The sequence below is a fragment of the Diaphorina citri genome, unplaced genomic scaffold, assembly GCF_000475195.1.
Source record: "Diaphorina citri unplaced genomic scaffold, Diaci psyllid genome assembly version 1.1 scaffold3553, whole genome shotgun sequence".
In the NCBI taxonomy this organism is placed as follows: domain Eukaryota; kingdom Metazoa; phylum Arthropoda; class Insecta; order Hemiptera; family Psyllidae; genus Diaphorina; species Diaphorina citri.
In genome coordinates this window covers 1-13399 of record NW_007380953.1, presented here as the reverse complement: position 1 = coordinate 13399, position 13399 = coordinate 1, and the positions used below count along the sequence as shown (strand labels likewise).

General features: G+C 36.1%; 1 protein-coding gene across 1 annotated transcript; it reads left to right on the top strand.

Annotated features, from left to right (window-relative positions):
- Positions 1-1463: 1463 nt before the first annotated feature.
- Positions 1464-2513, top strand: LOC103520382. Its single transcript, XM_026831521.1, has 2 exons — positions 1464-2208; positions 2298-2513. Exons 1-2 carry the CDS (start codon positions 1932-1934, stop codon positions 2417-2419), a joined length of 399 nt encoding a protein of 132 aa, XP_026687322.1. The 5' UTR covers positions 1464-1931; the 3' UTR covers positions 2420-2513.
- Positions 2514-13399: the final 10886 nt, after the last annotated feature.

Genomic DNA, 13399 nt, shown 5'->3' with positions numbered 1-13399 from the left:
GTTTAGAACTCAACACGCCGTTTCGTGTTAAAAGCCGGACGTTCCGCGCCGTCGTTTCGAACTCTTGACGTTCGCGCGCCTCCCAGCACGTTGATCAGTTGATACGATTGAATTCGGTTCGGTGGTTTTCGTTCTTTTTCGTATGTTGACTGATGTGGCCAACCTAGTTAGCTTGATTGGAAGCGCGTCTGCCTTGTAAGCGCTACGTTGCGGGTACGATTTACGCAACTTTTTATCCTATCGGATTTTATCCTATCTAGAGAAGGTTCGTTCTCGGAGCGGCTGGCTTTCTACTATCCTGTCTTCCTTCTTTATGTATTCGTGACGATAAGACCTTAACAGTGACAGTTCCCGTCAAACCTCTTGGGAAAAAAAAGTTGACTGTGTTTTCCAATATTTCGAATTTCAAACCAAATTTATGTTCCAGTCAAGTCGTTCCACTGCTTCGTCGGGTTAAAGTTAGTCATCGGGTGTGGGATTCTCTCGGTATTGTTCCAGCAGTCAACTCAGAGTATGCTCACAGCTACTCAGGTATACCAAGAACTCATTTCTATCAGAGCTGCATTTGATAGTTGTTGCGTTGACAGAACATTGTCTCTTTGTATATTGATTGGACAGTGTCTCTTTCTGCATCGCGTGTTGTTTACAATTCTTGGCAAACAGTTCGGTCGGTGTTTGTTTTTTATTCTTTTTGTTTGTCCCTTCGCGTGCGTTTTGTTTTCGAGTGTCCATTTGTGAGTCAAACTTGTTAGTAACTTACTCCTGTGTTGATTGGAAATATTACTCGAATCTTCTCGAAAGAACCTTTGTACTCTTGAAACAATCTTTTTTTTAGTGACCGTAGCGCAGGTTGTGTGTCAATTTTTCTACCAAATCGAGGGAATTTACCAATCTTATCATTCTATTGAGGCGAGGAACAGTGATACGGTCGGGTGAACTTGAATAGCTTCGCGTCACGTGATTTCTTTCTACGTATTCTATCGTAATCGAATGCTATCGATCCTTGGCGAACTCACCCGTAGATTCGTATAAGCTTAACCCTTAACCCATCCTTTAGGTCTGTTTAAAATCCGCCCCGGGCGGGAATCGAACCCGCGGCCTAGCGCTTACAAGGCAGACGCACTACCAACTAAGCTAACTAGGCTGGCCGTATCATCATAATTATTATGATGATAGTACGATCAGGGCCATATCCAGGATTTTGACGAGGGGAGCGCCCGATAGTCAAAACGCTGATGTACCTGATGGATGCTCTAAAACTCTAAATTTTCGGACTCTAACCTACAGGAAAGGGTAATTACAACCGACTTCTATGTTGAACATCGTTGGAATCTCTTTTAAGATCAAATTCGCCAGATAAGATGGTTGGATTTTGTGTTTTTTTTTTTTTTCAAACGAAGTTCATCGTGAATCAAGTTGAAAAGATTTCGGTCTTAAGTGCCCAATGGAGTTGTGTTGTTAGTAACTTACTCCTGTGTTGATTGGAAATATTACTCGAATCTTCTCGAAAGAACCTTTGTACTCTTGAAACAATCTTTTTTTTTAGTGACCGTAGCGCAGGTTATGTGTCAATTTTTCTACCAAATTGAGGGAATTTACCAATCTTATCATTCTATTGAGGCGAGGAACAGTGATACGGTCGGGTGAACTCGAATAGCTTCGCGTCACGTGATTTCTTTCTACGTATTCTATCGTAATCGAATGCTATCGATCCTTAGCGAACTCACCCGTAGATTCGTATAAGCTTAACCCTTAACCCATCCTTTAGGTCTGTTTATGTTTACCCCTAACCCTAAAACGAAGCCTCAGAGTGGGCCTTTTGTGTAATGACTTCAGCAAACTTGCCCAAATAACTTGCTAACGGAATTGAACACCTCAAGTGTACGGACAAGAACCGTAAAGAAGTGAGAAGTTCTCTTCAAGGTTTTATCATGGAGGATCCAAACGAACCACGTGATACGACGCAATCCGGTACTGACCCAACCATGACGGACCCTTCCGATGCAACCACTGTTGAAGAACCAGACTCTGACGACTCCAATTACCATTCTGCCAGAGAGAACGAGGAAGACAGTGCAACACGACTTGACAGCAGTGCAACACAAGCCGATACCAGTGCAACACAAGCTGATACCGCTGAAACACAACCCGAATCCAGTGAAACACTTGATTCCAGTCTCTCACAACCAGGTCTGGATGCAACATTGGAGCTGATACCGCTGAAACACAACCCGAATCCAGTGAAACACTTGATTCCAGTCTCTCACAACCAGGTCTGGATGCAACATTGGCACCGTCACCGAGAGATTTAAAGGCGAACATTTTGGACCGCATGAAATTTGGTGCGCCGGATAAATCTCAGGATGCCTCATGGCAGGCGTTTTTCGACACGCGGATGAATATCGAGGAGAACAGGTGAGTGAGGGAAATTTGGGTGTTCGGACAGAAAGGAGGCGATCATAATTCCGGAAGAAGGCGGAAAGAAGAGGGTGCCATGTAAGAGAAATAAGAGGTTTTTACACATAGGAAATAAGAAGTTCTCATAATCTTTTGAAGTAATTTTTTTCTCTAAATTTCCAAATAGTGTAACATTCACAAACATATAAGTAGTGATAATTACTAAACTAATGGTTGACAAAAGTTAGTGATATTTATCATAGGTTTGCAATTTGCATAAGTATCTATGAATAATCCTTAATCCTTACAATAATTACCTACACTTGTATCTTGTATGTTGTATGAATCATTGAGAGGTGAATAATCCAATTGTTACAGTCCCCTACAAATATCTACTGATTAGATTAGGTTATAAAATGACTAAAGTTTAAATCAGTACTCTGCATTACATATCTGCATTGTTTTGTGACTGGAATAATTCGCGATTCACCTTGACCCTAACTTTTATAAACCCGACATATGTAATTGTATGTTGTATGAATCATTGAGAGGTGAATAATCCAATTGTTACAGTCCCCTACAAATATCTACTGATTAGATTAGGTTATAAAATGACCAAAGTTTAAATCAGTACTCTGCATTACATATCTGCATTGTTTTGTGACTAGAATAGTTCGCGATTCACCTTGACCCTAACTTTTATAAACCCGGCATAATTGCACGTCGGATTCAGTTTACATTTCCATAACTAATTTAGGAGTTTTTGGTGATTCAAAGTAAAATAAAACAAATGGATAATAGGTAATTATTAAGAAATAAAATTATAAAGAGGTAATTGTAAAATAAAAAGATCATAGCATAGGTAACCAATAGGTAGATCTTTAACTCTCCGGGAACCACACTTCAAAATTAAAATTAATCCAATTGGTATAAGCAAATCGTTTAATCCAAATAATGATCTTTATTTGATTGTAGTGACAATGACATAAATTTGGTTGCAATTATGTCTGATTGGATCATCTTTAATCTCGGAGTGTGGTTTATTTTATCTTAAATCGGGATAAGTGGTATAGCTCAGGGCATAAGTGTAACTAAAGTCTATAGTTTTGTGTGTTTTTTGTTTCTTAAGTACCTTTACGTGGAATATTTAACATGTGGAAAAGCTTTGTTGAAACTCGGATACTCCCTGATATAAAGGAAGACATTCACAGCAGGTTAGTACCTAGTAATTCTAGTGAAAAAGAGGATATTTCATACATAGATCTTATTTGAAAATACCTTTTGCGAATTTTCCTCCATTTTGATATTTTTGTTGAATAATATCATCTAGCAAATACAGAAACCAAAAACTATCCAAATAAATAAATTACTTTCTTTATTATATTAGAGGGTAAGGAAAGTAAAAAGGAGGAAAGATGAACAATTTTCTACACGATTTTTTATTATTTTCGCGAGAAAAGGAATTAATTTGTTTGAATCTTCCTCTGACTGAGTTATTCTATGTAGCCCTTGGAATTCAAATTGCAGGATAGGGAATATTGCCTGATAGGTGATTTGTTATTCAATAGGCAGGCATTTTTGTAGATGTTTGCTCATACCTACATCTCATAAACACAGCAACGAGAGCAATTTCTCAATATTATACCGATTTTCTCACCAAAATTATAGAGCATTTGAAGAAGATAAAAAACCCGTGTAAAAAGGACCTATTCACTCCAACAAAGTACACAATATTCTTAAGATAAAATAAAGAAATAGAATGATAATTAATAACAAGACGTAATAAAGAAATAGATGACAAATGTAATGGGCAACTCAGAGGTAAAGTAAGAAGGTCTAGCGTTGGCATTGAACAGCAAGTACATGATAAAGAGATAACATACAGAGCGCAATATGAAATTATATGACTATCGAGGAGAACAGGTGAGTGAGGGAAATTTGGGTGTTCAGACAGAAAGGAGGCGATCATAATTCCGGAAAAAGGCGGAAATAAGAGAGTGCCATGTAAGAGAAATAAGAGGTTTTTACACATAGGCAATAAGAAGTTCTCATAATCTTTTGCAGTTAATTGAGTGGTCCGGTGCCAGACTTGCCTAACCCACAAATTTGAGCTACCTCCATTAGGAGGAAGTACTAAAAAAGATCTGTTCCCAGCATCGACAACTATGTTTTCAAATGTCTGATGACATGAAATACTATGTTGCTGGAATTCAAATTTGAAAAATTTGAGCTACCTCCATTAGGAGGAAGTACTAAAAAAGATCTGTTCCCAGCATCGACAACTATGTTTTCAAATGTCAGATGACATGAAATACTATGTTGCTGGAATACTTCATTTCAGGGTTTTAAAATTTGGCCCAACTTTAGGTCTCATTATCTCAATTTGAAGAAACTGAGGGTTAGGCAAGTCTGGCACCGGACCACTCAATTTTGACACATAGAAACAAAAATACTAATGGCCGCGGCCCCAAGCTGAATTTAAGTTTAAGCTTGGTTTCAGTTTCACTCTTTAAACAACCTAAACAACCAATCAGATTGCTAAATCCGAGAGTTCAAATCTTAATCTGAGTTTAAAATCTGATTTGTGTGGAGTGCGTTATGGAACACTATACAACTAAACATACTACATCGTGTCTAATGTAGTAAATGATGACACTGTGATTTTCCTGAGTCTTTAATGCTTAATCACTCGGATTTCCACGGCATGCATGAACAACATACCGGTCTACCGTTACATAATAGGTATACTTCTACTTACCTACATATTAAATTCATAGGTAATTATGTATGTATGAGCAGGAAATTGTTTAATACCCACTAACAACAGCACACGGAAAAACACATCGTGGGGGAAAAAACACAAAATCTTCGTTGCGATCTGGAAACACTGGGTACGATTAGGTTCTCAAAACACTTTTTTGAGTCTTCAGGATGTTGAAAAAAAAAAGAAAGAAAACGGTTTAAAGAAACATCTCTATGTACGAATAAGTTGTTTATAAATTTCTGTGACGTCATTCATTAACTGTCCTAATGCCCAATAGGTTGTGAGGTAGTGCCTGCTGGTACTGGAGTCTGGAACTCTATGTATACCGGTGAATCATACCATCACGTACATACCTGATACAATACCTATCGTACGTAGATAGATGATCTTGTTAGATAGGAAGGTATCGGTAGCAATATCATCGTTCCAATCAAGCAAAGTTTCTTCAGCCAGCCTAGAGTTATCTTGGAGGATAGTGCGTAAGCGCTAGGCCGCAGGGTCCCATTCCTGCCGGATTTTATCCTCGGATAAGGTTTGTTCTCGGAACGGCTGGCTTTCTCCTATCCTGTATTCCTTCTCTCTTCGCTTTCGGGACAATAAGACCTTAGCAGTTACAGTTCCCTCTATCAAATCTTTTTTAAAAAAGTTTCTCCAAGCCGATACGAGATAAATACAATTATTTTCACACAATTACCACAAGATGCCTACGATTTTTACATGGTTTTATTTCAAACGATTTTTTTTTCTTTCCACCATCACATCGGCTGTAGTCCCAGGAGAGCAATTATTTTTCAATTACATAGAATTTCACATGTAATAAAATAACTTCAATAACGCCATATTACGGATATGAGAGGGACAGTTTGGAAAATACCATTGGGAAATTCAACTCCTTGTTTTCATTTCAGGTTTCCTTTCTTCATAAGTTCCCAAATAGAATACTAAGAACACACACCCAACCTTATGAATTTCTGGTATAAGTTTCCGGATACTAAGAACACACACCTAACCTTGTGACTTTCTGCATAAGTTTCCGAATACGAAGAACACACACCTTATCTTACCAAAATGGAAAGATATTGTACATTGTTTATGAAGCCCGAATAAGACTGGAAAGTCCTTTTGTTCCAAAGCAGCGTATACAAGGTCGATCAACGATCGAAAACGCAGATCCTGAGAAATATTGCTCTCCTTTGGTTTTCACTCTGAGCCGGAAGCCTTCAAAATTTTAGACAAAATGTCCTGCAAAATTTACTCATAATTATGTACCTATAGCTATGAGGAAAAACTAGTCTCGAGAGAAGAATTGCGTATAAGTGCGTTTGGTGGGCGGGGTAAAATTGCGTACATTTAGCGGTTTAACGAATGATCATCATAATTTTAAACCCATCGAAGGAATGAGAAAACGACATAATTATGTACGTACTTATTGTACTAACAACTGAAGAGTTCGCGGAAAAAAAAGGTAATGATGAATGGTCCACTATTTAATATTCGTCGATCCAAGAAGGTCTGTTTCAAGAGGTCTTTTCTTGGTGTTGATCTTGTTTGGTGGGGTTTCAAAAGGTCTGCCTCGGTCAGATCTTGTCTTTTGTTTTCGCCCTACTGAATATGGACACGATATTTTCACATTTACACTATATTCCGAACTATACCTAGGTTCACAATAGCCTCCTCCTCTTTTCTCCAACGGAGTCTTCATCTGTTATCGGCGAGATTACATGCAATTATTTCATTATTATACCTTTGTACCTTCTCAGGTAGACGCTGCAATCTATTTCCCTACCTTCGCGGTACCTCTAATGAACTACATTAATTGAATCACATTTAGAACACCTATATTGCATAGACATACAGATATACCGATACCAGAAATAGACCGCAATATCTCTATCATTACAAGCATCATTGCAAGGAATAGGGGATTCCCATTACTCACAGGAATTGAGAGGGGATTTCTCTGCAAATCGGAATGTATGAGAAGCCGGTTTTGAAATCATTTCAAGTTCCAAAGTGCTTCAGATCAAGTTGATCGTTTTTGAGTTCAGTTCAGTTTGATTCAAATGTTATATTAACTGATAAAATTATTCGTGTAGTGAGACCTTTTTTGTGTTCTATAAAATTATAACTGTACTAAACATACTTGTACATATGTGAATAACGAGTACATATAGTTTTTGAAATATATCAAGACTAAAGGGCCCTGTGGACGATCTAGCTTGTCGATAATTTTGATGATTATGTAAAGCTGTGCTTGACGTGATTATCAAGCCAAATCCACAAGCACACAAGCAGATGATTGTGGAAATTTTGATTCAAGGCTTGACAAGCATGCTTGCTCGTCTACAGGACACTTTACAATGCAAATAAGGCAACTTCTCGGGAAATCAGCAATATCAAGTGGACCAATTAGATGTTTGTCATGTTGCAATATAAATCGCCATCTGTTGTCAATGATAAATGATTCAATCACAAAGACAGTCTTTGTTGCTGATTTGTAATTACAACCGACTTATATGTTGAACATCGTTGGAATCTCTTTTAAGATCAAATTCGCCAGATAAGATGGTTGGATTTTGTGTTTTTTTTTTTGAAATCATTTCAAGTTCCAAAGTGCTTCAGATCAAGTTGATCGTTTTTGAGTTCAGTTCAGTTTGATTCAAATGTTATATTAACAATTAACTGATAAAATTATTCGTGTAGTGAGACCTTTTTTGTGTTTTATAAAATTATAACTGTACTAAACATACTTGTACATATGTGAATAACGAGTGCAATATATCAAGACTAAAGGGCCCTGTGGACGATCTAGCTTGTCAATAATTTTGATGATTATGTAAGGCTGTGCTTGACGTGATTATCAAGCCAAATCCACAAGCACACAAGTACATGATTGTGGAAATTTTGATTCAAGGCTTAACAAGCATGCTTGCTCGTCTACAGGACACTTTACAATGCAAATAAGGCAACTTCTCGGGAAATCAACAATATCAAGTGGACCAATTAGATGTTTGTCATGTTGTAATATAATTCGCCATCTGTTGTCAATGATAAATGATTCAATCACAAAGACAGTCTTTGTTGCTGATTTGTAATTACACCGACTTCTATGTTGAACATCGTTGGAATCTCTTTTAAGATCAAATTCGCCAGATAAGATGGTTGGATTTTGTGTTTTGTTTCAAACGAAGTTCATCGTGAATCAAGTTGAAAAGATTTCGGTCTTAAGTGCCCAATGGAGTTGTAAATAAAAGTATCAATTTGATTTTTTTCTCTAAATTTCCAAATAGTGTAACATTCACAAACATATAAGTAGTGATAATTACTAAACTAATGGTTGACAAAAGTTAGTAATATTTATCATAGGTTTGCAATTTGCATAAGTATCTATGAATAATCCTTAATTACTAAACTAATGGTTGACAAAAGTTAGTAATATTTATCATAGGTTTGCAATTTGCATAAGTATCTATGAATAATCCTTAATCCTTACAATAATTACACCTGTATCTTGTATGTTGTATGAATCATTGAGAGGTGAATAATCCAATTGTTACAGTCCCCTACAAATATCTATTGATTAGATTAGGTTATAAAATGACTAAAGTTTCAATCAGTACTCTCCATTACATATCTGCATTGTTTTACGAGGACTAGAGAATAATTCGCGATTCACCTTAACCCTAACTTTTATAAACCCGACATAATTACACGTCGGATATACTAATTCTAACCCACTTCTAGATGGGCTAGGAAGATGCGGTTTTCACCATTGGATTCCTTATTTTTTGTAGGTACCCTGTTCCGGCGGCAATTTTTAAAATTCATTTTATATTTATTTTTGTTTGCTTTGTAATTTGCTTGTTTTTAATAGCTAATATAAATGAAAAGTATAATATAAACGTGCAAACTAAAGATAAAAAGTAAAAAATGAATTCAGATTGTACAAGTTGCGGAAAAAAAATCAAAAATTCTAATTTCCCGCCAACTTTACACGCAAAAAGTCCGACGTTGTCCTACGATGGCCCTGTTCATAACCACGGCCTGAACAGGGCTGAGATGAGCTCGGACGACGTGAGATAACTGTTCCGGCGGCAATTTTTAAAATTCATTTTATATTTATTTTTGTTTGCTTTGTAATTTGCTTGTTTTTATTAGCTAATATAAATGAAAAGTATAATATAAACGTGCAAACTAAAGATAAAAAGTAAAAAATGAATTCAGATTGTACAAGTTGCGGAAAAAAAATCAAAAATTCGAATTTCCCGCCAACTTTACACGCAAAAAGTCCGACGATGTCCTACGATGGCCCTGTTCATAACCACGGCCTAAAGTTAATCCTATTGGAATAATCAAATTGTTTATTCCAAATAATGATCTTTATTTGATTGTAATGACATAAATTTGGTTGCAATTATGTCTGATTGGATCATCTTTAATCTCGGAGTGTGGTTTATTTTATCTTAAATCGGGATAAGTGTAGGTGTAGCTCAGGGCATCTTTATTTGATTGTAATGACATGAATTTGGTTGCAATTATGTCTGATTGGATCATCTTTAATCTCGGAGTGTGGTTTATTTTATCTTAAATCGGGATAAGTGGTATAGCTCAGGGCATAAGTGTATCTAAAGTCAATAGTTTTGTGTGTGTTTTTGTTTCTTAAGTACCTTTACGTGGAATATTTAACATGTGGAAAAGCTTTGTTGAAACTCGGATACTCCCTGATATAAAGGAAGACATTCACAGCAGGTTAGTACCTATAGTAATTCTAGTGAAGAAGAGGATATTTCATACATAGATCTTATTTGAAAATACCTTTTGCAAATTTTCCTCCATTTTGATATTTTTGTTGAAGAATATCATCTAGCAAATACAGAAACCAAAAACTATCCAAATAAATACATTACTTTCTTTATTATATTAGAGGATGAGGAAAGTAAGAAAGAGGAAAGATGACCAATTTTCCACACGATTTTTTATTATTTTCGCGAGAAAAGGAATTAATTTGTTTGAATCTTCCTCTGACTGAGTTATTCCATGTCGCCCCTGGAATTCAAAGTCCCCTCAGTTTAGGGTCATTGTGTGCACACTTTTTAGACACCCTGTATTTTTATAATCCACTTATCAACCAGTGGTCAATAATAATGCAACAATTGTAATCTTACATAAAGACGTTTATTCAGTTCGAAATATTTCATCTCGTGGTGACTTTACCGTCTACAAATATAGGAATTTTATCATAAAAAGCGAACAAAGAGTGGTGCAGAACAAAACAGGTGCTGGTGAGTTTACCGTCTACAAATATAGGAATTTTATCATAAAATGCGAACAAAGAGTGGTGCAGAACAAAACAGGTGTAGTATACACATACAAGGTGTTCAACACTAACTTGTTCCATAGGCAATGAACCTGTAGATCAGTTTTTAGACTTTTTAGCCGTATAAAAGCTCCCAGTAGTTACCCACACCAATCGATTTCTCGTAAAAATTACATAAGTTAGAGTTCTTTTTTGGGTCAAATTTGATCTAAACTTATTCTAAAGATCCTGGGGATTTTAGGGACTAAAAACTGATTTTACGGGTTAATTTCCTGTGGGGCAGTTTCAGGTTGAACAAATGAACACCCTGTATGTTCGTGGGAGTCAAATCTGCCCGAGACGTAAGACATGCTAGGAAACAATACCTAGCGCTTACAAGGGAAGCGCGCTATCCTAAAAGCTAACTAGGCTGGCTGACCTTAGATTCTGAAAGCTAACGAGGCTGGCGACCTTGAATTTTAAAAGCGAAGTTAAATCCCCAAGTGTTTACAAGGGAAGAGCGCTATCCTAAAAGCTAACTAGGCTGGCTGACCTTAGATCCTAAAAGCTAACGAGGCTGGCGACCTTGGATTTTAAAAGCGACATCAAAGACATGCTACAGCAAAGTAACCTTCTCAGAAGAACCATGAGCAATGAGATATCTCAATGCAATATACATACAGGATAGTTTGATGATTAGGTATAAGATTCAAGTCATCAAAGACATGCTACAGCAAAGTAACCTTCTCAGAAGAACCATGAGCAATGAGATATCTCAATGCAATATACATACAGGATAGTTTGCTGATTAGGTATAAGATTCAAGTCCTCAGGAACTCTGGGATTTAATTGTATTTTAGAACCTTCCTGATATTCAAGATTTTGAAGTTCAGCAAAATCAAACATAATTTTAGGTTCGGTTCATACAGGTTTAATGTCACGGAATATAACTGCTGAGGTCTTTAGTGATGGTCTGTGATGGGTAATTTTAGGTTTAAAGTTTCAATTTACTACTATAAAGACTACTATAAGACAACTATAAGTTATACGTAGAATCTGGAATCAGAATTTCGATTCATAACAAATTACAACGATTCGTTTAAAGGGTGGGTGATTAGGTAGGTAAGTTCAATTCAATTCTTTCGAGAAAAGCAAAAGTTCTCAGAAATTTACATGTAACTTCCACTGACTTTCCGGGGTCTCAAGGTCAAGCCAATGAGTAGAGATGGGATAATTGATAAAGATCAAAGATGTTACATAACAACTTGTGGTTTCAACGTACACAATAAACTGTGTACTACAGTCTACACAGTGTGTAGTGATCAGAATGTCTGACAGACCCATGACAGACAGTTGAATGTGTGTGGCGGAAAAAGCTTCAGACTGTCTGTTAGACGATCTGCGCATGAGTGGCTGCCCTTAAACTTATAAACAAACAATTTCTATCAAACAACCTAATTTATTTGATTGTAATGACATGAATTTGGTTGCAATTATGTCTGATTGGATCATCTTTAATCTCGGAGTGTGGTTTATTTTATCTTAAATCGGGATAAGTGTATAGCTCAGGGCATAAGTGTATCTAAAGTCTATAGTTTTGTGTGTTTTTTGTTTCTTAAGTACCTTTACGTGGAATATTTAACATGTGGAAAAGCTTTGTTGAAACTCGGATACTCCCTGATATAAAGGAAGACATTCACAGCAGGTTAGTACCTAAGTAATTCTAGTGAAAAAGAGGATATTTCATTCGTAGATCTTATTTGACAATACCTTTTGCCGATTTTACTCCATTTTGATATTTTTGGTGAAGAATATCATCTAGCATCAAATACAGAAACCAAAAACTATCCAAATAAATACATTACTTTCTTTATTATTATTATTATTTTTTAAACATATACATCTCTTTATTTCATATAATATACATAGGTACATGACAATTGACAAATTAGGAAAATATACAAATTATTATAGAAATAAGGAGACGTTACCCCTTGTCTAAACCTCAATACATAATGTATTGAGGTTGTGTCGACTAAGGGGGAATCATCAGCCTAAGAAGATAGTTGAAAAAAAAAGAGAAAAGCGGAAAAAAAAGAAGAAAGAAGAAAAAAAAAAGGATGAGTTTCCATTCCTTTTCCCAACATTATTTCAAAATGAATTTAGATGGAAATATAATAAATATGCATCAACCATGACAGATCCGAGTAAACAGTCATGAGGAAAGTAAAAAAGAGGAAACATGACAAATTTTCCACACGATTTTTTATTATTTTCGCGAAAAAGGAATTAATTTGTTTGAATCTTCCTCTGACTGAGTTATTCTATGTAGCCCCTGAAATTCAAAGTCCCCTCAGTTTAGGGTCATTGTGTGCACACTTTTTAGACACCCCGTATTTTTATAATCCACTTATCAACCAGTGGTCAATAATAATGCAACAATAAATTGTAATCTTACATAAAGACGTTTATTCAGTTCGAATTAGGGTCATTGTGTGCACACTTTTTAGACACCCTGTATTTTTATAATCCACTTATCAACCAGTGGTCAATAATAATGCAACAATTGTAATCTTACATAAAGACGTTTATTCAGTTCGAAATATTTCATCTCGTGGTGAGTTTACCGTCTACAAATATAGGAATTTTATCATAAAATGCGAACAAAGAGTGGTGCAGAACAAAACAGGTGTAGTATACACAATTACACATACAAGGTGTTCAACACTAACTTGTTCCATAGGCAATGAACCTGTAGATCAGTTTTTAGACTTTTTAGCCCTATAAAAGTTCCCAGTAGTTACCCACACCAATCGATTTCTCGTAAAAAGTTACATAAGATGGAGTTCTTTTTTGGGTCAAATTTGATCTAAACTTATTCTAAAGGTCCTGGGGATTTTAGGGACTAAAAACTGATTTTACGGGTTAATTTCCTGTGGGGC